Source organism: Coregonus clupeaformis, chromosome 26 (assembly GCF_020615455.1).
Source record: "Coregonus clupeaformis isolate EN_2021a chromosome 26, ASM2061545v1, whole genome shotgun sequence".
NCBI lineage: Eukaryota > Metazoa > Chordata > Actinopteri > Salmoniformes > Salmonidae > Coregonus > Coregonus clupeaformis.
Window position 1 is genome coordinate 30,469,343 of NC_059217.1, and position 22,696 is coordinate 30,492,038.

Consider the following 22,696-nt stretch of genomic DNA (forward strand, 5'->3'; position numbering starts at 1 on the left):
TCCACTCCTCTTTGCAGATCTTCTCATTAAGGTTTCGAGGCTGACGTTTGGCAACTCGAACCTTCAGCTCCCTCCACAGATTTTCTATGGGATTAAGGTCTGGAGACTGGCTAGGCCACTCCAGGACCTTAATGTGCTTCTTCTTGAGCTGCTCATTTGTTGCCTTGGCCTTGTGTTTTGGGTCATTGTCATGCTGGAATACCCATCCACGACCCATTTTCAATGCCCTGGCTGAGGGAAGGAGGTTCTCACCCAAGATTTGACGGTACATGGCCCCGTCCATAGTCCCTTTGATGCGGTGAAGTTGTCCTGTCCCCTTAGCAGAAAAACACCCCCAAAGCATAATGTTTCCACCTCCATGTTTGACGGTGGGGATGGTGTTCTTGGGGTCATAGGCAGCATTCCTCCTCCTCCAAACACGGCGAGTTGAGTTGATGCCAACGAGCTCGATTTTGGTCTCATCTGACCACAACACTTTCACCCAGTTCTCCTCTGAATCATTCAGATGTTCATAGGCAAACTTCAGACGGTCCTGTATATGTGCTTTCTTGAGCAAGGGACCTTGCAGGCGTTGCAGGATTTCAGTCCTTCATGGCGTAGTGTGTTACCAATTGTTTTCTTGGTGACTATGGTCCCAGCTGCCTTGAGATCATTGACAAGATCCTCCCATGTAGTTCTGGGCTGATTCCTCACCGTTCTCATAATCATTGCAACGCCATGAGATGACATCTTGCATGGAGCCCCAGGCCGAGGGAGATTGACAGTTATTTTGTGTTTCTTCCATTTGCAAATAATCGCACCAACTGTTGTCACCTTCTCACCAAGTTGCTTGGCGATGGTCTTGTAGCCCATTCCAGCCTTGTGTAGGTCTACAATCTTGTCCCTGACATCCTTGGAGAGCTCTTTGGTCTTGGCCATGGTGGAGAGTTTGGAATTTGATGGATTGATTGCTTCTGGGGACAGGTGTCTTTTATACAGGTAACAAGCTGAGATTAGGAGCACTCCCTTTAAGAGTGTGCTCCTAATCTCAGCTTGTTATCTGTATAAAAGACACCTGGGAGCCAGAAATCTTTTTGATTGAGAGGGGTTCAAATACTTATTTCCCTCATTAAAATGCAAATCAATTTATAACATTTTTGACATGCGTTTTTCTGGATTTTGTTGTTGTTATTCTGTCTCTCACTGTTCAAATAAACCTACCATTAAAATTATATAGACTGATCATTTCTTTGTCAGTGGGCAAACGTACAAAATCAGCAGGGGATCAAATACTTTTTTCCCTCACTGTATGAAAATACTTCTACCCTGCTACCATACAGCAGGTAAATACAAGCATTTCCCATGACTGTGCCTCAAAACCCAACGTCTACCTAACCTACCACTCAACCCTGAACTTGGACAGCCTTTATGACCAGGTCCACCTCTACAAGGCAGCAGTGCCCACCTTCGGCTAAGCCCTAAAGGCGTCTGCATGCTTCCTAGCCGAAACAGTTCGGTAGAGTTCGTGCATATATTATGATGACATTTTGTGGCATTTTTGTCCGTTTTGGACTTCGGCAAGTTTTTTGGGTCTGTTCGAGCACACCAAAATGTTTCTGGAGGCAAGCCGAAGTTCGGAGCCGAAGCCTACGCCCCTTCATCGGTGATTGGTCAATAGTAGGGATTCTTTAATAAAGTCTTTGTTGATTGATGACTCGTTTTCATGCACATTATGTTATTGAAAAATACTGCACCAAACATCTTAGTTAGAGCTCTTCAGTAAAAATTTTAAAATGAATGACAGATTTCTTGAGATATCTTAGATTAATTCTGACTATTTTCAGGAAGTGTATACTGGCTACGGCGTCTCAAAATGGACAAACAGTACTATTGCCGCTTTTTTCTTGTTTTTCAAGCGAAAGTCTTAAGGGAGTATGCGAGCATCCTCGTTCGGTTAGGCGCCAGCCGAACTGAAGCATGCTGACGCCTTAAAGGAAATCACCCTCAACCGCAGCCCCAACACCTCACACAGGAGCAACAGCCCCTAAAATGGATTAAATTGTTTTTTCCCCCTCATCAATCTGCACACAATACCTCATAATGAGAAAGCAAAAACAGGTTTTTTAGAAATGTTTGCAAATGTATTAAAAATAACAAAATAACAAATCACATTTACATAAGTATTCAGACCCTTTACTCAGTACTTTGTTGAAACACCTTTGGCAGCGATTACAGGCTTGAGTCTTCTTGGGTATGACGCTACAAGCTTTGCACACCTGTATTTGGGAAGTTTCTCCCATTCTTCTCTGCACATCCTCTCAAGCACTGTGAGGTTGGATGGGGAGCGTTGCTGCACAGCTATTTTCAGGTCTCTCCAGTGATATTCGATCGGGTTCAAGTCTGGGCGTTGGCTGGGCCACTCAAGGACATCCTGCGTGGTCTTGTCTGTGTGCTTAGGGTCGTTGTCCTGTTGGAAGGGGAACCTTCGCCCCAGTCTGAGGTCCTGAGCGCTCTGGAGTAGGTTTTCATCAAGGATCTCTCTGTACTTTGCTCCATTCATATTTCCCTCGATCCTGACTAGTCTCCCAGTCCCTGCCGCTGAACAACATCCCCACAGCATGATGCTGCCACCAACATGCTTCACCGTAGGGATGGTGCAAGATTATCTCCAGACATGACGCTTGGCATTCAGGCCAAAGAGTTCAATCTTGGTTTCATCAGACCAGAGAATCTTGTTTCTCATGGTCTGAGAGTCATTTAGGTAACTTTTGGCAAACTCCAAGCGGGCTGTCATGTGCCTTTTACTGAGGAGTGGCTTCCGTCTGACCACTCTACCATAAAGGCCTGATTGGTGGAGTGCTGCAGAGATGGTTGTCCTTCTGGAAGGTTCTCCCATCTCCACAGAGGAACTCTGGAACTCTGTCAGAGTGACCATCGGGTTCTTGGTCACCTCTCTGACCAAGGCCCTTCTCCCCCGATTGCTCAATTTTGCCGGGTGGCCAGCTCTAGGAAGTGTCTTGGTGGTTCCAAATTTCTTCCATTTAAGAATGGAGGCCATTGTGTTCTTGGGGACCTTCAGTGCTTCTGAAATGTATTGGTGCCCTTCTCCAGATCTGTAGCTCGACACAATCCTATCTCGGAACTCTACGGACAATTCCTTCAACCTCATGGCTTGGCTTTTGCTCTGACATGCACTGTCAACTGTGGGACCTTATATAGACAGGTGTGTGCCTTTCCAAATCATGTCCAATCAATTGAATGTACCACAGGTGGACTCCAATCAAGTTGTAGAAACATCTCAAGGATGATCAATGGAAACAGGATGCACCTGAGCTCAATTTCGAGTCTCATAGCAAAGGGTCTGAATACTTATGTAAATAAGGTATTTCTGTTTTTAGTTTTTAATAAATAAATTAGCAAAATATTCTAAAAACCTGTTTTTGCTTTGTCATTATGGGGTATTGGGTGTAGATTGATGAGGATTTGTATTTATTTAATCCATTTTAGAATAAGGCTGTAACGTAACAAAATGTGGAAAAGGTGAAGGGGTCTGAATACTTTCAGAATGCACTGTATATTAACGCAACACAATGGACGACTACAATAATAATGGAGTGGATGGCTCCGAAAGAAGAAATACATATTTTGAACGCACTTGAATTATTTTACTCAGATCACTAAGTAACCTTTTTACAGAATGGCATTCCAGAATTTGCAATTGTACATGTTGAAACATTGCTACTGCAACACTTTAACACCACCTTTTCACATGAGAGGGGTATAACACTATTAACCCCCCCCCCCAACATATGAACATTGATTTTTCTTTTTCTGAAACTGCAAATGTGATTTTCACATGTGAACTTGCAATTCTACATGTGAAAGTGAGATTTACACGTGGAGTTTTCTTACATGTGAAAAGGTGTTGTTAACATCTGTCCTCTAAATGTAATATGTGTGTGTGTGTGTGTGTGTGTGTGTGTGTGTGTGTGTGTGTGTGTGTGTGTGTGTGTGTGTGTGTGTGTGTGTGTGTGTGTGTGTGTGTGACAGACAGACAGCAAGATCAGCTGGTCTTTTCCAAGATTATTGAATATGAATTGACTTCTGTAGGCATTTTCTAAACAAGCATAATATTGTATAATCCCCTCATGAAGTACATTTCGGTTTCAAAACTACACTGAACAAAAATATAAACGCAGCATACAACAATTTCAAAGATTTTACAGTTCATATAATGAAATCAGTCAATTGAAATAAATTAATTAGGCCCTAATCTATGGATTTCACATGACTGGGAATACAGATATGCATCTGTTGGTCACAGATACCTGTATTTTTTATTTATTTTTTTAGTTAGGGGCGTGGATCAGAAAACCAGTCAGTATCTGGTGTGACAGTTTGTGTAGAAATTATTTGGTTGTGTAAACCCACAGTTTCATCAGCTGTCCGGGTGGCTGGTCTCAGACGATCCCGCAGGTGAAGAAGACGGATGTAGTCCTCGTGGTCTTCGGTTGTAAAGCCAGTTGGACGTACTGCCAAAATCTCTAAAACGAAATTGGAGGCGGCTTATGGTAGAGAAATGAACATTAAATTATCTGGCAACAGCTCTGGCGGACATTCCTGCAGTCAGCATGCCAATTGCACGCTCCCTCAAAACTTGAGACATCTGTGGCATTGTATTGTGTGACAAAACTGCACACTTTAGAGTGGCCTTTTATTGTCCCCAGCACAAGGTGCACCTGTGTAATGATCATGCTGTTTAATCAGCTTATTGATATGCCACACCTGTCAGGTGGATGGATTATCTTGGCAAAGGAGAAATGCTCACTAACAGGGATGTAAACAAATGTGTATGTATGGAAAATGTCTGGGATCTTTTATTTCAGCTCATGAAATATGGAACCAACACTTTACATGTTAGAATGGTAAGAACTGTGGGACTCTGATAAAGGTGTCAGAAACAATGTCACTACTATAGAGTCTGAGATACAGCAGGCCCAAAAAAACCTGAAATGTAAAAAATAAATCCATCCCCATGTGCCACCAATTACTGTTCCAAAAGGATAACAAAATGTATAAAGAAAATATTTTGTCAGATCTTTTACCTTTTGCAACGTACCATGCCTTCATTTTTTTGTCTTTCAGAAATTATATAGATATGAGGAGAAAGCTGAAGTTTCTACTTGATTTAAATATATCCCCTGTCCAATTCCCAATTTGTCCACTAGATATCAGTAGGAGATCACTTGATGTCTCTTGGCCACTTAAATCCAAGTGGCCAAGAGAAGTTGCCAGCACTAAGATTTGAATTCAATTTCCAAAAACACAAGGGTTGTAACTTTCAAATTATATGTAACTTGCTATTTTCTTGCTGGGCCCTGTACAGGGCCCAAAACAACTGCTCAGAGTTTAACAGGTTAAGAAATGCTGATATTAGAGAAAGAACCTGATCAGGTGAAAAAATGTAATGCCAAGATAAAGTTTTTAGCAGAAGTCATGATGGGAAAAAACTGCTTTGTCAGCCTCCCTTCTAGTACGGCCTGGTAACAATGACCTCACACAAACACACGCACACACACACACACACACACACACACACACACACACACACACACACAAACACACGCACACACACACAAACATACACAGAAAACATGACTCAGAGGTTGTAGACATTCCTTTGTTTGATGCCTTCTGAGACAAACACCTAAACAACACCCATCTAAAGACAGCATCCACTTTGCAAATGCGAGGCTACACATTCACAAACACAAAAAGTCATGAACTCTTTCTCATTAAACTACATGCATAGTACACAACAAAACTATTTAAACTAGAAATCCTATATTCATCACATTTTAGCCTCAAAACCATACTTTCCAAGACCACCTTCATATACCATTGAGGTTTAAAACTAATTAACACCCCCAGTCTACGAGGACTGTCTTGAACAAGGGACCAAGCAATCTCTAATTTACCAAAGCACATCTATCAATTTGACACAGGTAGGAAACAGGAAGCAGAACGTCTAGAGCAGGAAGTAGGAAGTAGATACCAAGAAGTGGAGGTACAATACTTACTCAGTACGTAGAGGGAGAGAGTGAGGCCAGCTAGACAGAAACCCTCAAAGAAACGCAGTGTGCTGAACATGGTCACGTTGAAGGAGAATGCTACGCTCAAACCAAACACCAACATGAACAGGACCGAGATGATCAGAACCGGGTGACGACCGAACCTGAGAGAGAGAGAGAGAGAGAGAGAGAGAGAGAGAGAGAGAGAGAGAGAGAGAGAGAGAGAGAGAGAGAGAGAGAGAGAGAGAGAGAGAGAAAAAATAATGGAGAGAAAGGGAAATGGAGAGGAAGAAATTAGTCCTTTGGTCTGGTAGAGAACATTCCGATCCCCGACAACCTGGTTCAGAGGTCAGCAGGTCATTGGGTCAGAGAGTTGTGAACCGGTTATTCTACAGCCTCTGTTGCTATAGCTACAACTCATCCCACAGACAACCTCAACAGGGAGCGCAGTGGGTGTTTTAATACAAGATGTTGCTCTATTCTGGGATGTCTGGGGGAAGGGGATACAGACACAGAGTGGGAAACACACACTGTCTGGGTTCAGATTCTCCATCCTTTTCCAGAAGTGTACACTTGCAAACTCTCTGTCATGGATCTATAGTAAACATTTTGAAAACTCCCTCCAACCAATGCTTACACCAATCTGATGTTTTTGAATCCATGACAGGGAGTGTGCAAGTGCATACACTGGGAGAAGTGTGGAGAATTGGGATGCAGCCACAGATGTGAAATGGAGGAAGAGGACTGTGCAGGGTAGCGTACCAGTCGGCCATGACGCCCATCACCAGGTAGCCAAAGATAGATCCCACTAGGAAAGAGAACTTAGCAATGTGAACCTTCCAGGCCGAATCACACACCAAGTTCCACTGCAGAGAGAGAGAGACAGGGGGAAATACTTGTATTATTAACAATACGAAAAAAATTCTCAAATCTCATTCACAAAAAGAAAGGGGAAAAGGGGGACACACTGCACATGTCAGGAAATTAAATGTATTGTTAACAATAGGAAATAATACCTCAAACATCCTTATTGGTTATCAGTCTTTTGTATTACCTTTTCCCCGCACCCCTCTATATAATTCCAACTAGTTCCTAATGCAACCAAAATCGATAATTTCATGCTACGTTTTTTTTTTTTTTGGTGGTGAAAGAGAGAGAGGGACAACCATACACCATATATCTATCAACAGCATGATATCACACAGCAAACACCACAACAGAAAGAGTAATGAGTCAATTGTCAGAGAATAGAGACAAAACTAAATGCACCCTATGCACAAGTGTTTACCCTGAGAACCTGTGTGCAGATGGAATGCACTGACAGCACAGAGTGATGTGAATTATCAACACTGTCTGTCTGCCTCTCTCTTTCTTCCTCTGACTGTCTCTCTCTCTAAATCTCCCTTTCTCTCTCACGCTCTCTCTTTCTTTATCTCTTTCTGTCCCTTGCTCTTTCTCCCTCCCTCTCTCACTCTCCATCCCTCTCTCTCTTCCTTTCTCTCCCTCTCTCTCTCGCTGCTTTGCTCGGTGAATGTGTTGATTATTCATGAAGGTCGATATGGAGTTTGAGTGTGCAAACATATTGTAATCTCATGTGTACCATTCAAACATGCACCACAAGGGAGCCAGAGATACTGATTGTGTGTGTATCCGTGCATGTGTGTGAGAGTGAAATATAAAATGAGAGCGCAGAGAGAGAGAGAGAGATTGAGAGTGAGTCTGTATAACCATGTCTCTGACCTGGTCATGCTTAAAGTCACACAGAGCCTGTCTGTGTTCATGAGTATCAGATAATAAAAAAAGTATATGTTTCGGGTCAATTCACACAATGGCGTAGTTAATTTAAAACAGTGTGTGTGTGTGTGTCTGTGACTGTGTCTGTGTGTGCTTACGTTCAACGTGTGCATTCGTGTGTGTGTGTGATGTCCAGCAGCTGTGAGTGAAAGAGTATGGCTGTTTAACAGTGACTCACACACTGCTGAGCCCCCAGCTTTGTTCCAGAGCAGAGGGCGTGAGGGAAGAGGAGGGAGAGAGGTATGGAGGGACGGATAGAGGGATGGAGAGAGAGAGAGAGAGAGAGAGAGAGAGAGAGAGAGAGAGAGAGAGAGAGAGAGAGAGAGAGAGAGAGAGAGAGAGAGAGAGAGAGAGAGAGAGAGAGAGAGAGAGAGAGAGAGAGAGAGAGAGAGAGAGAGAGAGAGAGAGAGAGAGAGAGAGAGAGAGAGAGAGAGAGAGAGAGATGATTATTGGGTATGATTGATAAGTCTGCAGTGGCCTGGGCAGTGTGCGATAAAGAGAGAAACAGTCTGTAATAGGTTTATCTAATAGCTATTTAAACCCAGCATTATCAGAGAAAGCAGATGTCTGGCACTGTACACACACACACACAGTAAAACACTCAAAAAGGATCACACATACTAACAACACACACACTGAAACCTTACCTCATAGAAGTTTAAGACTGAATTGATTGTTTGTCAAACCTGCTCAGATGCAGGTTCACGGACTAATAATACTGAACAGTGGCACATTGTCGTTCACCCAAACTTGATTCAATCAGAGAGCACTTTATTGGACATGCCAATGTTTTTTCTTTCTCTTCTATATTGATCACAATATAGTAGCCATTTCTAGGAAAACCAAAGTTCCAAAGGTTGGGCCTAACATTGTGTATAAGAGGTCATACAATACGTTTTGTAGTGATTCCTATGTTGTTGATGTGAATAATATTTGTTGGTCGGTGGTGTGTAATGACGAGCAACCAGACGCTGCACTTGACACATTTATGAAATTGCTTATCCCAGTTACTAATAAGCATGCACCCATTAAGAAAATGACTGTAAAAATTGATAAATCCCCGTGGATTGATGAGGAACTGAAAAATGGTATGGTTGAGAGGGATGAGGCAAAAGAGATGGCAAATAGGTCTGGCTGTACAACCGATTGGCAAATGTACCCAAATTGAGAAATCATGTGACTAAACTCAATAAAAAGAAGAAGAAACTACACTATGAAACAAAGATAAATTACATAAAGAATGATAGTAAAAAGCTTTGGAGCACATTAAATGAAATTTTGGGCAAAAAAGGCAAACTCCGCTCCATCATTCATTGAATCAGATTAATCATTCATCACAAAACCCACTGATATTGCCAACTACTTTAATGATTTTTCCATTGGCAAGATTAGCAAATTTAGGCATGCCATGCCAGCAACAAACGCTGACACTACACATCGAAGTATATCTGACCAAATTATGAAAGACAAACATTGTAATTTTGAATTCCGTAAAGTAAGTGTGGAAGAGGTGAAAAAAGTATTATTGTCGATCAACAATGACAAGCCACCGGGGTCTGACAACTTGGATGGAGAATTACCGAGGATAATAGCGGACGATATTGCCACTACTATTTGCCATATCTTCAATTTAAGCATACTAGAAAGTGTGTGCCCTCAGGCCTGGAGGGAAGCAAAATTTATTCCCCTACCTAAGAATAGTAAAGCCCCCTTAACTGGCTCAAAAAGTAAACTTTTGGGAAAAATTGTTTTTGACCAGATAAAATGCTACTTTACCATAAACAAATTGACAACAGACTTTTAGCATGCTTATAGGGAATGACATTCAACAAGCACAGCACTGACACAAATGACTGATGATTGGCTGAGAGAAATTGATGATAAAAAGTTTGTGGGGGCTGTTTTGTTAGACTTCAGTGCGGCTTTTGACATTATCGATCATAGCCTGTTGCTGGAAAAACGTATCTGTTATGGCTTTACACCCCCTGCTATATTGTGGATAAAGAGTTACCTGTCTAACAGAACATATTTTACATTTACATTTTTAGTCATTTATCCAGAGCGACTTACAGTTAGTGCATACATTTTTTTTTTCATACTCTCACAGAGGGTGTTCTTTAATAGAAGCCTCTCCAACATAATCCAGGTAGAATCACGAATTCCCCAGGGCAGCTGTCTAGGCCCCTTACTTTATTAAATATTTACTAATGACATGCCACTGGCTTTGAGTAAAGCCAGTGTGTCTATCTATGTGGATGACTCAACACTATACACGTCAGATACCACAGCGACTGAAATGACAGCAACACTTAACAAAGAGCTGCAGTTAGTTTCAGAATGGGTGGCAAGGAATACGTTTGTCCTAAATAATTCAAAAACTAAAAGCATTGTATTTGGGACAAATCATTTACTAAACCCTAAACCTCAACTAAATCTTGTAATTAATAATGTGGAAATTGAGCAAGTTGAGGAGACTAAATTGCTTGGAGTAACCCTGGATTGTAAACTGTCATGGTCAAAACATATTGATACAACAGTAGCTAGGATGGGGAGAAGTATGTCTATAATAAAGCGCTACTCTGCATTCTTAACAGCACTATCAACAAGGCAGGTCCTACAGGCTCTGGTTTTGTCACACATGGACTACTGTTCAGTCGTGTGGTCAGTTGCCACAAAGAGGTACTTCAATTGGCTCAGAAAATTTCAATTGGCTCAGAACAGGGCAGCACGGCTGGACCTTGGATGTACACAGAGAGCTAACATTAATAATATGCATGGCAATCTCTCCTGGCTCAAAGTGGAGGAGAGATTGACTTCATCACTACTTGTATTTGTGAGAGGTATTGACATGTTGAATGCACCAAGCAATGTCTGTCTGTTTGAACTACTGGCACAGAGCTCGGACACCCATGCATACTCCACAAGACATGCCATCAGAGGTCTCTTCACTGTCCCCAAGTCAAGAACAGACTATGGGAGGCGCACAGTACTACATAGAGCCATGACTACATGGAACTCTAGTCCACATCAAGTAACTCATGCCAGCAGTAAAATTAGATTTAAAAAACAGATCAAAATACACCTTATGGAACAGCGGGGACTGTGAAGTAACACAAACATAGACACATGCATACAAACACACGATAACATACGCACTATACACACATGTACACATGGATTTTGTGTTATAGATAAGTGGTAGTAGAGTAGAGGCCTGAGGGCACACACTTAATATGTTGTGAAATATGTTATGAATGTATTGAAATGTTTTAAAATGTATAACTGCCTTAATTTTGCTGGACCCCTTGGCAGCAGCTAATGGGGATCCATAATAAATACAAATACAAATACAAATGTGTTGGGGTAGCAAGAGACTTAACAGCTACACCCACTCTTCTTCTATGATGGATTGTAGAATAATCACATCCCCTGCTCTCATCAGCATCACAGAGTGCCCATGGTAGGATTAATTAAATTAGCTTGTATGGATAGTTATACTCCTGAGCGTAGTGTGTTTTTGATCATGCCAATTCGGGTCAGCAGAGAAATTAAAGTTGTTTGATGAGTTACTGTGTGCTCTGAGGGCAAACTGTGATCTCTCTTACAGTAGGCCTATGGCACAGAATGGAACAATGGACAAAGTGCATGCGCTGTCCGTGGTGCTGGGTAGGCTACATTTCTTTGAGAATTAGCTTGTGCCCGCCCCATAGTTGCATAAGATGCAGTGTTGGTGATGCTGATGATTAGGCTTATTATGTATTTTCAGACGCAGAAATCATCAGAGGGAAGGTATGGTATCTGGAGCACACGTTACCTTGGTAACCACGTTCTGACTGAGTCCCGTCTGCAGCTCGAGCTTCCACTCCTTGCACGCGCACTCCATGCCGCCGCTGTCACCGACACCGTCTCGAGTGCCATTGCCTCGGAGTAGGTAAGGCACGGGCGTGCCAATGCCACCGTTCGTGGCGGTCACCGGTAAATTTAAAGAACCAACAGTCCAATTACTTCCCTTAACAAGAGGCTCCACGCACGTGCCTTTTGGTTGCGCCAAAAGGAAATAATTTGAAAACTGGCTAAATCCGATAAATAAAGCCGGTATCCACGTCAGAACAACGAGCTGTTTTTGGTGTTTGCCAAATCCCCCGAGAGACGGTAGTACTGAGCCGTCGACGTGCGGCAGGAGCTTGGGGGCCTGTGTCTGCTCCAGCGGCATGCAGCCGTTCTCCCGTGGCGGTTGGTCCCGGTCCTGCCGCTGCGCCTCCGCCACCGGCCGCTCTGGTCCCGCTGCCATTTATGCAACAAAGAGCTGCCAAACCCCGCAGCCAAATTCCGGCCGCTCTGATGCCCTGTCCACTCGGCTCTGCGTAAACCCTTTGTTCCAAAGGAAACCCAGAGCGCAGGCAGGCAAATTCTATGTGTCCAACAAAGACGCACAGAATGGGGTCCTCTGGTAGATTACCAAGCGGTTGGTCATCTCACCATGGTGCTCCAGTTAGAATGGGCCGACCGAATAACAGTTTCAAGTGGAGCCTGTGGCTCAGGGGAAAGCTGCGGTGAGGACACAGGCAAGGTGTTGGCTCGGAGAGGCAGGCATGCTCACCATGTGCTTTGTGTTCCAACCAGGTATAGCATCCATGTGGGGTTAACACACAGGAAAAGAGGTGTTGTGACCGATCAGTCCAAACTCGAGGCTGCACATCTGCTAGCCCCTCCACGCGCTCCACAGGTAACACACCTGTCCAATCCTTTACCCCGGGCAGGTATTGTGGTGGTGGTAGACATTTCTCCCAGTTTGCAGACAGAATCAACCGTTATCGTACATATCGTCCGGCTCTCAAACAATAAGAGATTACCGTTTGATTTCCATGAACAGGTATTTCTCTATTCGTCTGGGTCTTCCAGTCCTGAACAATTCGATCACACACTCCAATCCCGCTTCGTTGGTGGACGCCCAGTCTCGGAGAGAGAATCAAGCCTCGCCCTCCCTGGTCGTGCGCCGCGCGCCGCGCTGTGATTGGTCCGTGTTTACGGGGCGATTGCACCACTGACGGGCAATTGGACATCCGTGCCGTAACCTAGGCCAACCAAACGGCCACAAAGACCTCCTTTGTTTAGCCCCTGCCCCATTTCCCTCAAAATAATAACACGGATTTATGCGAAATACTACAATTAGTGTTTATTGTCGATTAGGGTAGATTAATTGAGGATGTTGTGTTGGAAGCTATGATCACAAACTAAGAGGGAGTGCAATCAGAGCTCGGTATATAATATTGAGATACTCATGTCTCCGCCCTAACAATGGGAGTCGTTTTTCCAAAGGCGGAAAGGCATGCGACAAGCTTAGGTAAAAAATAAACCCATAGAAACCGCATTGGGTTTACATTGGACAGATTTTAGCGAGAGTGAAACCTCTCGCTTTGCCTCTTCCTCTCTGGTGCAATGCATTGGCTTGATGGTAGGCAGGTTCCCATTGAACCAGGTTTAAAACCAATTTATGCTTGATTGGAAATGTGGTCGGAGGCTCCGTAAGGAGAGTGTGGCGCAATTGTGGAGCCTCCAGAGGCATGCAGAGGCCAAATTGAGCTCTGCGCCACATCTCTGTGCGCCTCCCAAATTATGTAACAATGCGGAGGGCTCCGTATAGCTCCGCATTGACATGACTGGTAGGACGGGGCTGGAGGTCCTGTATAAACACAAACTCACTTCCTCCAGAACTTTCTTCACAACAGCTAAAGCTTTGCTCAACAGCTCATATGACCGTAAATGTGTGATGGAAACGGCAGAATATGTATTTTCTAAAAATCAAATACATTTTTATCCGTTCAATAAGGGTAGATTATTGACAACATGTAGGGCTAAATTATATTTAGTCACCAATATTTATTGCAAACATAAATAATGTGCACAATGAGCACTTGTTCTCTCTCAAATACATCGTGACAGATGTTGGTTAGCTAGCTAGCACATTTGAGCCATTTTAGCATAGACATGACATCCATCAAAACACCTCAAAACAAGACATGGTATCAAGAACAAGATAAAACTACACTGAACAAAAATATAAATGCAACATGTAAAGTGTTTGTCCTATGTTTCATGAGCTGAAATAAAACATCCCAGAAATGTTCCATACGTACATAAAGCTGAATTCTCTCAAATTTTGTGCACAAATTTGTTTATATCCCTGTTAGTGAGTATTTCCCCTTTGCCAAGATAATCCATCCACCTGACAGGTGTGGCATACCCTTACAAAAATGTACCATGGTACTACCATGGATTTCCGAGACAATGGTACTGCCATGTACCTAAATAATACAATGGTATTGCTAAATTTGTACCATGGTATAGATGTGGATAATGGAAATACCATGGTTTAACCTGCATTATACATTCTACGATGGTAATGCACAATTATGATAAATGGTACCAAAAATGATAATATGGTACCATCTTTATTAATTGTGCGTTACCATAGTACAATGGCAGTATAATGCATTAAATAAAGAAACCCCCCAAGGTCAGAAGAGGTTGGTTGGTATTATATTGATGAATTTATATACCAGTATGGGCAAGTTTCTGATCAAGTCAGAGGCAGGCTGCTATTGTTGGTCCTGATTTGTCTGTAACATCAAAGAAAATGGGAAATAGTTGCTATGAAAAAGGGATAATACTTTCTGTATTAATAGTACCGTTTTTTGCTTATGTTTAAGTTCCCAGTGCTGCCAACCTGAAATGTGGGAGAATGTGAGATACTGTAGCCTAATCTTTGGCATTTAGTAATCATTTACAGTATTTATAGTCAAGGGGTGTTGTGCTTGTTTCGGCCCGCAGAGGGAGCTGCTCGCTCTAGTGGTTGCTTCACGCACTCTCACCAAAGATCCTGTCCTCTCGCTCTACAGTGGCTCGCGCGCAACCCTGCCTGTCATTGATTTAGTTGAAAGAGAGAGCCAAGCAGTCGCGGCTCCTGAAAAAATTCTCAGGGGGGGGCAATTTTTCTGATGATTTAGGTGACCTACACACATTTAAAAAAAGATATGTCCAGCAACAACATGAAGACAGGGGCAGCATATAAGTCAATACCAGAAGCATTTATTGACTGATCTCAAAAGTGTTGGCTTACAAAAGCAAAATAAGTTATCACAGTAAAAATAATCAAGGGTGTTCTTTCACATTCCTCAACACTGCATAAACAATATGCATTTCCATAAAACACCTCATCTAATTGTGCCACAAAGTTGACAAGTCCAAGAAAAATACCAGGGTTGGTGGAGCCCTCAGTTTCATCTTTGCCTCGCAAAGCTAACTCAAACACTCCGCAAAACTTCACACACTGGATTAGCCGGCTGAGGTTGTGGCGGTTCTTGCTAACCTCATCGTTGTGGCGGCGGACAGCTAGCCTGTATCCCTCATCCAGTTGAGTGGCAATGTTCACTCTCCCCAAAGCAGACAATCTCAAACAGCTATCCATGTGGGTCTTTGACAGCTCATGTTTCTTAATCTTTTCTGAAAGATGGTGCATGTCCGTTACACCAGTCGCGGTGCTGTCCAAGCGGTGCTGTCTGCCGTGCCGCCTTCAGGGTGAAAGAGTAAGCAGGGGTAGCAGACGACTGCATTAGCTACATCGTAGCCTGCTAGCCAGGTTTTTCGTTCGTACCAATTTTTGGAAAATCCTCGGGTGTAGGACTTTCCCCCTTTAGTAGAAACCTGTTGAATTATTAAATTTGGTCTGGGGAGGTCCTAATTGTTTCGTTGCCAATTTATCTTGATTTGTTCGCCGACAAAAGGAACTTCTTTCAAAGAGACAATCGAGTTGCACTGAACGCTAGCCATCTTTACAGTAGTACGTGAATTGATTGACGCTGCTACCCGCTCTTTTCTTAGTTACGTTCATGGTTATGTTACGTATGACGAAAGCGCGTAAGTGCAAGCCCTCCCGGAACCCATAGAGATTGTATTGAAAGCTCTGATATTTGAAAAAAAAAGATTTTACATGAGAGTCTATGAGAGACTTCTGGGGCGATTTTCAACCTGACTGAAATCGCCCCAAAATGGGCGGGGCCATTTGAAGCACGACTTTAGCCTGATTGGACATTTAGTGGCAGATCAGACGTCTAGATTAGAACACTGATAACTACTGTTGGCGTGATATAATTGATTAGAAAAAAAATCCCTTCCTTTTCCCGTTTGGCAGTGCGTCGCCCATATCGCCCTAATGAACACACCGCCCCTGGAGCCAAGCCAACTGAAAACTGAAGAGAGAAGCACCACATAAACTAAATATTTTAAACATAATCATCATGGTGAGCGGTTATAAAGCATAGGATATGAAACAGCAAGTTAAGCGGAGTGTTATGATATAATTTTTGTACTTTTTTAATGATGTTTTGATAGTTTAATTAGTTTATAAATGGCCGTTAGCACAGAAGCTAACGTGGGCTAAAGTTAGCTCCAGTCAAGCTAGCCTGTCGTAGTCATGGCGACGGGACTAACGAACGTTCACAAAGAGCATAAACAAACATTGTAACTTGCTGTGTTTAGCGATATGTTGAGAATTACATGATGAAAATGTATGTATGAGATAAGATGATAATTAATACCTTTTTACAAATTGTTTTTTTTAGAATGTTGGGTATTTAGAATTGTATAAGTGTAGCCAAGTCAGTTGAATGAGAGAGAGACAATTGAAACTATATTGAAGAGAGATGCACCAGATAAACTAACTATTTTAAATCTTCAAGGTTTCATACTCCCTTCATTCTTAAGAGGGTACACTACACTACTAGACCATGTGTGTTGTGGTTTTCACTATGAGCTAAAGGGGTTTAAGAGGGTACTAGGCCTATGCTATGCCATTGCAGAGCGCGTAGTCAATGGGGAGTTTGTAAATTCACTCTGGAGTGTGCTCAGAGTGCGTTCTTGGCGTTAGTAAATTCAGAGCGTTGTCAGATTGTCTGTTCAGAAATTCAGAGCGTTTCGCTCTGACCGAGGAGTAGGGTTGATCCAAGTGGTCTGACCTCACAACGGTAGTCAAATCAAATCAAATCAAAAAAATATATTTGCCACATGCGCCGACTACAACAGGTGCAGACATTACAGTGAAATGCTTACTCCAAGCTAACTGGATAACGTTGTTGGCTAGCTTGCTAGCTACTTCCAGACAAATGAGACACCTCACTCTGCATTTTCCCTCACTCTGCATGGGCAGGGACTCTGCTGTCCTGACTTTAGGGGGAAGCTTGTTCCACCATTGGGGTGCCAGGACAGAGAAGAGCTTTGACTGGGTGGGAGGCCAAGAGACCAGAGGTGGTGTAACGGAGTGCTCGGGTTGGGATGTAGCATTTGAGCATAGCCTGAAGGTATAGAGGTGCTGTTCCCCTTCTGCTCCGCAGGCAAGCACCAGGGTCTTGAAGATGATGTGAGCTTCGACTGGAAGCCAGTGGAGTGTGCGGAGGAGCTGGGTGACATGGGAGAACTTAGGAAGGTAGAACACCATGTGGGCTGCAGCATTCTAGATAAGTTGCAGAGGTTTGATGGCACAAGCGGGAAGCCCAGCCAACAGAGATTTACAGTAGTGTTGACTGGAGATGACAAGTGCCTGGATTAGGACCTGCACCACTTCCTGTGTGAGCAAAGGTTGTACTCTACGGATGTTGTAGAGCATGAACCTGCAGGAGCGAGTCACTGCTTTGATGCTTGCAGAGAATGACAGGGTGTTGTCCAGGGTCATGCCAAGGTTCTTTGGAGTTGTCAACTATGATGGAGAGGTCTTGGAGCGAGCAGGCCTATCCCGGGAGGAAGAGCAGCTCTGTTTTGTCGAGTTTGAGCTTGAGGTGGTGGGCCGACATCCAAGCTGAGATGTTTGCCAGGCACGCAAAGGTGCGTGTTGCCACCTGGGTGTCAGAAGAGGGGAAGGAGAGGAGTAGTTGAGTGTCATCCGCATAGCAATGATAGGAGAGACCATGTGAGGATATGACAGAGCTGAGTGACTTGCTGTAAAGAGAAAGGAGGGGAGGGCCTAGAACCGAGTTCTGGGGGACTCCAGTAGTGAGAGCATGTGGTGCAGACAAAGATTCTCTCCATGCCATCTGGTAGGATCGACCTGCCAGGTAGGATGCAATCCAGGAGTGAGCCTGAGACACCCAACCCTGAGAGGGTGAAGAGATCTGATGGTTCACGGTGTTGAAGGCAGCAAATAGATCTAGGACAGTGGTCACCAACCTTTTTTGAGCTGAGATCTACCGTTCAGATATGACTTAAAAAACGTATGCCTTAGCATTTAACCACGGCAAGGTGACTGGGAATATGGTTGAATACAAACAGTGCAGTTATGCCATCCGTAAGGCAATCAAACAGGCAAAACGTCAGTACAGAGACAAAGTGGAGTCGCAATTCAATGGCTCAGACACATTTTACATTTACATTTTAGTCATTTAGCAGACACTCTTATCCAGAGCGACTTACAGTTAGTGAGTGCATACATTATATTTCATACTGGCCCCCCGTGGGAATCGAACCCACAACCCTGGCGTTGCAAACGCCATGCTCTACCAACTGAGCTACATCCCTGCCGGCCATTCCCTCCCCTACCCTGGACGACGCTGGGCCAATTGTGCGCCGCCCCATGGGTCTCCCGGTCGCGGCCGGCAACGACAGAGCCTGGATACGAACAAGGATCTCTAGTGGCACAGCTAGCACTGCGTACAGTTGAAGTCGGAAGTTTACATACACCTTAGCCAAATACATTTCAACTCAGTTTTTCACAATTCATGACATTTAATCCTAGTAAAAATTCCTTGTTTTAGGTCAGTTAGGATCACCACTTTATTTTAAGAATGTGAAATGTCAGAATAATAGTAGAGAGAATGATATATTTAAGCTTTTATTTCTTTCATCACATTCCCAGTGGGTCAGAAGTTTACATACACTCAATAAGTATTTGGTAGCGTTGCCTTTAAATTGTTTTACTTGGGTCAAGCGTTTCGGGTAGCCTTCCACAAGCTTCCCACAATAAGTTGGGTGAATTTTGGCCCATTACTCCTGACAGAGCTGGTGTAACTGAGTCAGGTTTGTATGCCTCCTTGCTCGCACACGCTTTTTTCAGTTCTGGCCACATTTTCTATAGGATTGAGGTCAGGGCTTTGTGATGGACACTCCAATACCTTGACTTTGTTGTCCTTAAGCCATTTTGCCACAACTTCGGAAGTATACTTGGGGTCATTGTCCATTTGGAAGACCCATTTGCGACCACGCTTTAACTTCCTGACTGAGATGTTGCTTCAATATATCCACATAATCTTCCTTCCTCATGATGCCATCTATTTTGTGAAGTTCACCAGTCCCTCCTGCAGCAAAGCACCCCCACAGCATGATGCTGCCACCCCCGTGCTTCAAGGTTGGGATGGTGTTCTTCGGCTTGCAAGCAACCCCCTTTTTCCTCCAAACATAACGATGGTAATTATGGCCAAACAGTTCTATTTTTGTTTCATCAGACCAGAGGACATTTCTCCAAAAAGTACGATCTTTGTCCCTATGTGCAGTTGCAAACCGTAGTCTGGCTTTTTTATGGCGGTTTTGGAGCAGTGGCTTCTTCCTTGCTGAGCGGCTTTTCAGGTTATTTCCATATAGGGCTCGTTTTACTGTGGATATAGATACTTTTGTACCTGCTTCCTCCAGCATCTCCACAAGGTTATTTGCTGTTGTTCTGGGATTGATTTGCACTTTTCGCACCAAAGAACGTTCATCTCTATGAGACAGAACGCGTCTCCTTCCTGAGCGGTATGATGGCTGCATGGTCCCATGGTGTTTATACTTGCATACTATTGTTTGTACCTTCAGGCGTTTGGAAATTGCTCCCAAGGATGGACCAGACTTTGTTTTCTGAGGTCTTGGCTGATTTCTTTGGATTTTCCCATGATGTCAAGCAAAGAAGCACTGAGTTTGATGGTAGGCCTTGAAATACATCCACAGGTACACCTCCAATTGTCTCAAATTATGTCAATTAGCCTATCAGAAGCTTCTAAAGCCATGACATCATTTTCTTGGAATTTTCCAAGCTGTTTAAAGGCACAGTCGACTTAGTGTGTGTAAACTTCTGACCCACTGGAATTGTGATACAGTGAATTATAAGTGAAATAATCTGTCTGTAAAAAATTTTTGGAAAAATTACTTGTGTCATGCACAAAGTAGATGTCCTAACCGACTTGCCAAAACTATAGTTTGTTAACAAGAAATGTGTGGAGTGGTTGAAAAACAAGTTTTAATGACTCCAACCTAAGTGTATGTAAACTTCCGACTTCAACTGTATGTGGCAGGGACTCCATGTCACGCCCTGGCTCTGGGGACTATGTTATGTTGAGCCAGGGTGTGTGAGTCTATGTTTGGAATTCTATGTTGGCCTGAGTGACTCCCAATCAGAGGCAACGAGTGTCAGCTGGTGGTCTCTGATTGGGAGCCATATTTAACTGTCTGGTTTTTCACTTTGTGTTGTGGTTTCTTGTTCCTTTTGGTTTGTGTATCGAAGGACTTCACGTTTCGTTCATTGTTTTGATCGTGTGATCTAGTTAATAAATATAAATATGTTCACCCGCAACGCTGCGCCTTGGTCTCTCCATGACGATCGTGACAGAAGAAACCACCAAGACCAGACCAAGCAGCGTGTCGAGGAGCCATCGCCAGGGAAAGCGCTGGCAGATCTCCGTGGCAGCTTCGACTGGGTCAAGCCCATTGAGGTGCTGAGTGACGAGGGTTGGAGACAGAGGAGCGAGAGGTGGGCGAGAATGATGGAGGCCTGGCCCACGGGGAGGAGAGACCCCCAGAAAATTTTTAGGGGGGGGCTCACGACGTCGGGGCAGCAGGAGGCCGCTATGGAGCGGTCCAGCGGGGTTGCAGAGGAGGCCGCCAGGTTACGGGGGCCACTGGTAGAAGAGGGGATGGAAGGTGTAGAGGCACGGCGAGAGGTACTGGGGTGTGTTACTAGTCCGGTCCGGCCCGTTCCAGATCCCGGTGTAAGGCCAGTGGTGTGTGTCCCTAGTACGGTCCGGTCTGTTCCTGCTCCCCGCATCAAGTCTGTGGTGCGTCTCGTCAGCCCGGCTCTGCCCGTTCCTGCTCCCCGCACCAGGTCTGTGGTGCGCGTCGCCAGCCCAGTCCGGCCCATTCCTGCTCCCCGCATCAAGCCTGTGGTGCGTCTCGTCAGTCCGGCACGGCCCGTTCCTGCTCTCCGCACCAAGTCTGTGGTGCGCGTCGCCAGCCCAGTCCGGCCCATCCAAGCTTCCCGCACCAAGCCAGTGGTGTGCGTCGTTAGTCCGGCACGGCCCGTGCCTGCTCTCCGCACCAAGTCTATGGTGCGTTTCGTCAGCCCTGTCCGGTCCGTTCCTGCTCTCCGCACCAAGTCTGTGGTGCGCGGCGTCAGCCCGGTCCGGCTCATTCCTGCTCCCCGCACCAAGTCAGGGGTGCGCTTCGTCAGTCCAGCACAACCCGTGCCTGGGTCATGTCCGGAGCCGGATCCGCCGCCGAGGCGGAGTGCCCACCCGGTCCCTCCCCGGTTGTGGTTGTTTGGCGCGGTCGGAGTCCGCGCCTTTGGGGGGGGGTACTGTCACGCCCTGGCTCTGGGGACTATGTTATGTTGAGCCAGGGTGTGTGAGTCTATGTTTGGAATTCTATGTTGGCCTGAGTGACTCCCAATCAGAGGCAACGAGTGTCAGCTGGTGGTCTCTGATTGGGAGCCATATTTAACTGTCTGGTTTTTCACTTTGTGTTGTGGTTTCTTGTTCCTTTTGGTTTGTGTATCGAAGGACTTCACGTTTCGTTCATTGTTTTGATCGTGTGATCTAGTTAATAAATATAAATATGTTCACCCGCAACGCTGCGCCTTGGTCTCTCCATGACGATCGTGACACTCCAGACAATCACGGATTACAAATGGAAAACCAGCCACGTCACGGACACCGACGTCTTGCTCCTGGACAAGCTAAATACCCTTTTCACCGGCTTTGAGGATAACACTGTGCCACTGAGGACTGTGGGCTTTCGTTCTCTGTGGCCGACGTGAGTAAGACATTTAAGCATGTTAACCTTCGCAAGACTGCCGGCCCAGATGGTATCCCTAGCCGCGTCCTCAGAGCATGCGCAGACCAGCTGGCTGGACTGTTTACGGACATATTCAATCACTCCCTATCCGAGTCTGCTATCCCCACTTGCTTCAAGGTGTCCACCATTGTTCCTGTACCCAAAAAAGCAAAGGTAACTTAACTAAATGAAGTGCTTTGAGAGGCTAGTTACCTGACACCCTAGACCCACTTCAATTTGCATACCGCCCCAATAGATCCACAGATGATGCAATCGCCATCGCACTGCACACTGCCCTATCCCACCAGGACAAGAGGAATACCTATGTAAGAATGCTGTTCATTGAATACAGCTCAGCCTTCAACACCATAGTATCCTCCAAGCTCATCGTTAAGTTTGGGGCCCTGGGTCTGAACCCCGCCCTGTGCAGCTGGGTCCTGGACTTCCTGACGGGCTGCCCCAAGGTGGTGAAGTTGGAAACACCTCCACTATGCTGATCCTCAACACAGGGGCCCCACAAGGATGCGTGCTCAGCCCCCTCCTGTACTCCCTTTTCACGCACACCTCCAACTCAATCATCAAGTTTGCAGACGACACAACAGTAGTAGGCCTGATTACCAACAATGACGATACAACCTACAGGAAGGAGGTGAGGGCCCTGGCGGAGTGGTCCCAGGAAAATAACCTCTCCCTCAACGTCAACAAAACAAAGGAGCTTATCGTGGACTTCAGGAGACAGCAGAGGGAGCACGCCCCCATCCACATCGACGGGACCACAGTGGAGAAGG

The 22,696-nt window shown here is 44.7% G+C and overlaps 1 protein-coding gene across 2 annotated transcripts in view; it reads right to left on the minus strand.

Annotated features, from left to right (window-relative positions):
• The window catches only part of LOC121540483 (solute carrier family 22 member 23-like), a 32,771-nt gene extending 19,979 nt beyond the window's left edge, over positions 1–12,792 (minus strand). The window contains exons 1-3 of one of the 2 annotated variants that reach the window (XM_041849387.2): positions 11,659–12,792; positions 6,813–6,916; positions 6,060–6,214 (exon numbers count right to left, since the gene is read on the minus strand). In XM_041849387.2, coding sequence (XP_041705321.2) covers positions 6,060–6,214; positions 6,813–6,916; positions 11,659–12,135 — 736 coding nt within the window. In that variant the 5' untranslated portion in view covers positions 12,136–12,792. The remainder of the gene's footprint in view (positions 1–6,059; positions 6,215–6,812; positions 6,917–11,658) is intronic. The other variant, XM_041849388.2, reaches the window with a different exon arrangement.
• Between the last annotated feature and the right edge of the window lie 9,904 nt (positions 12,793–22,696).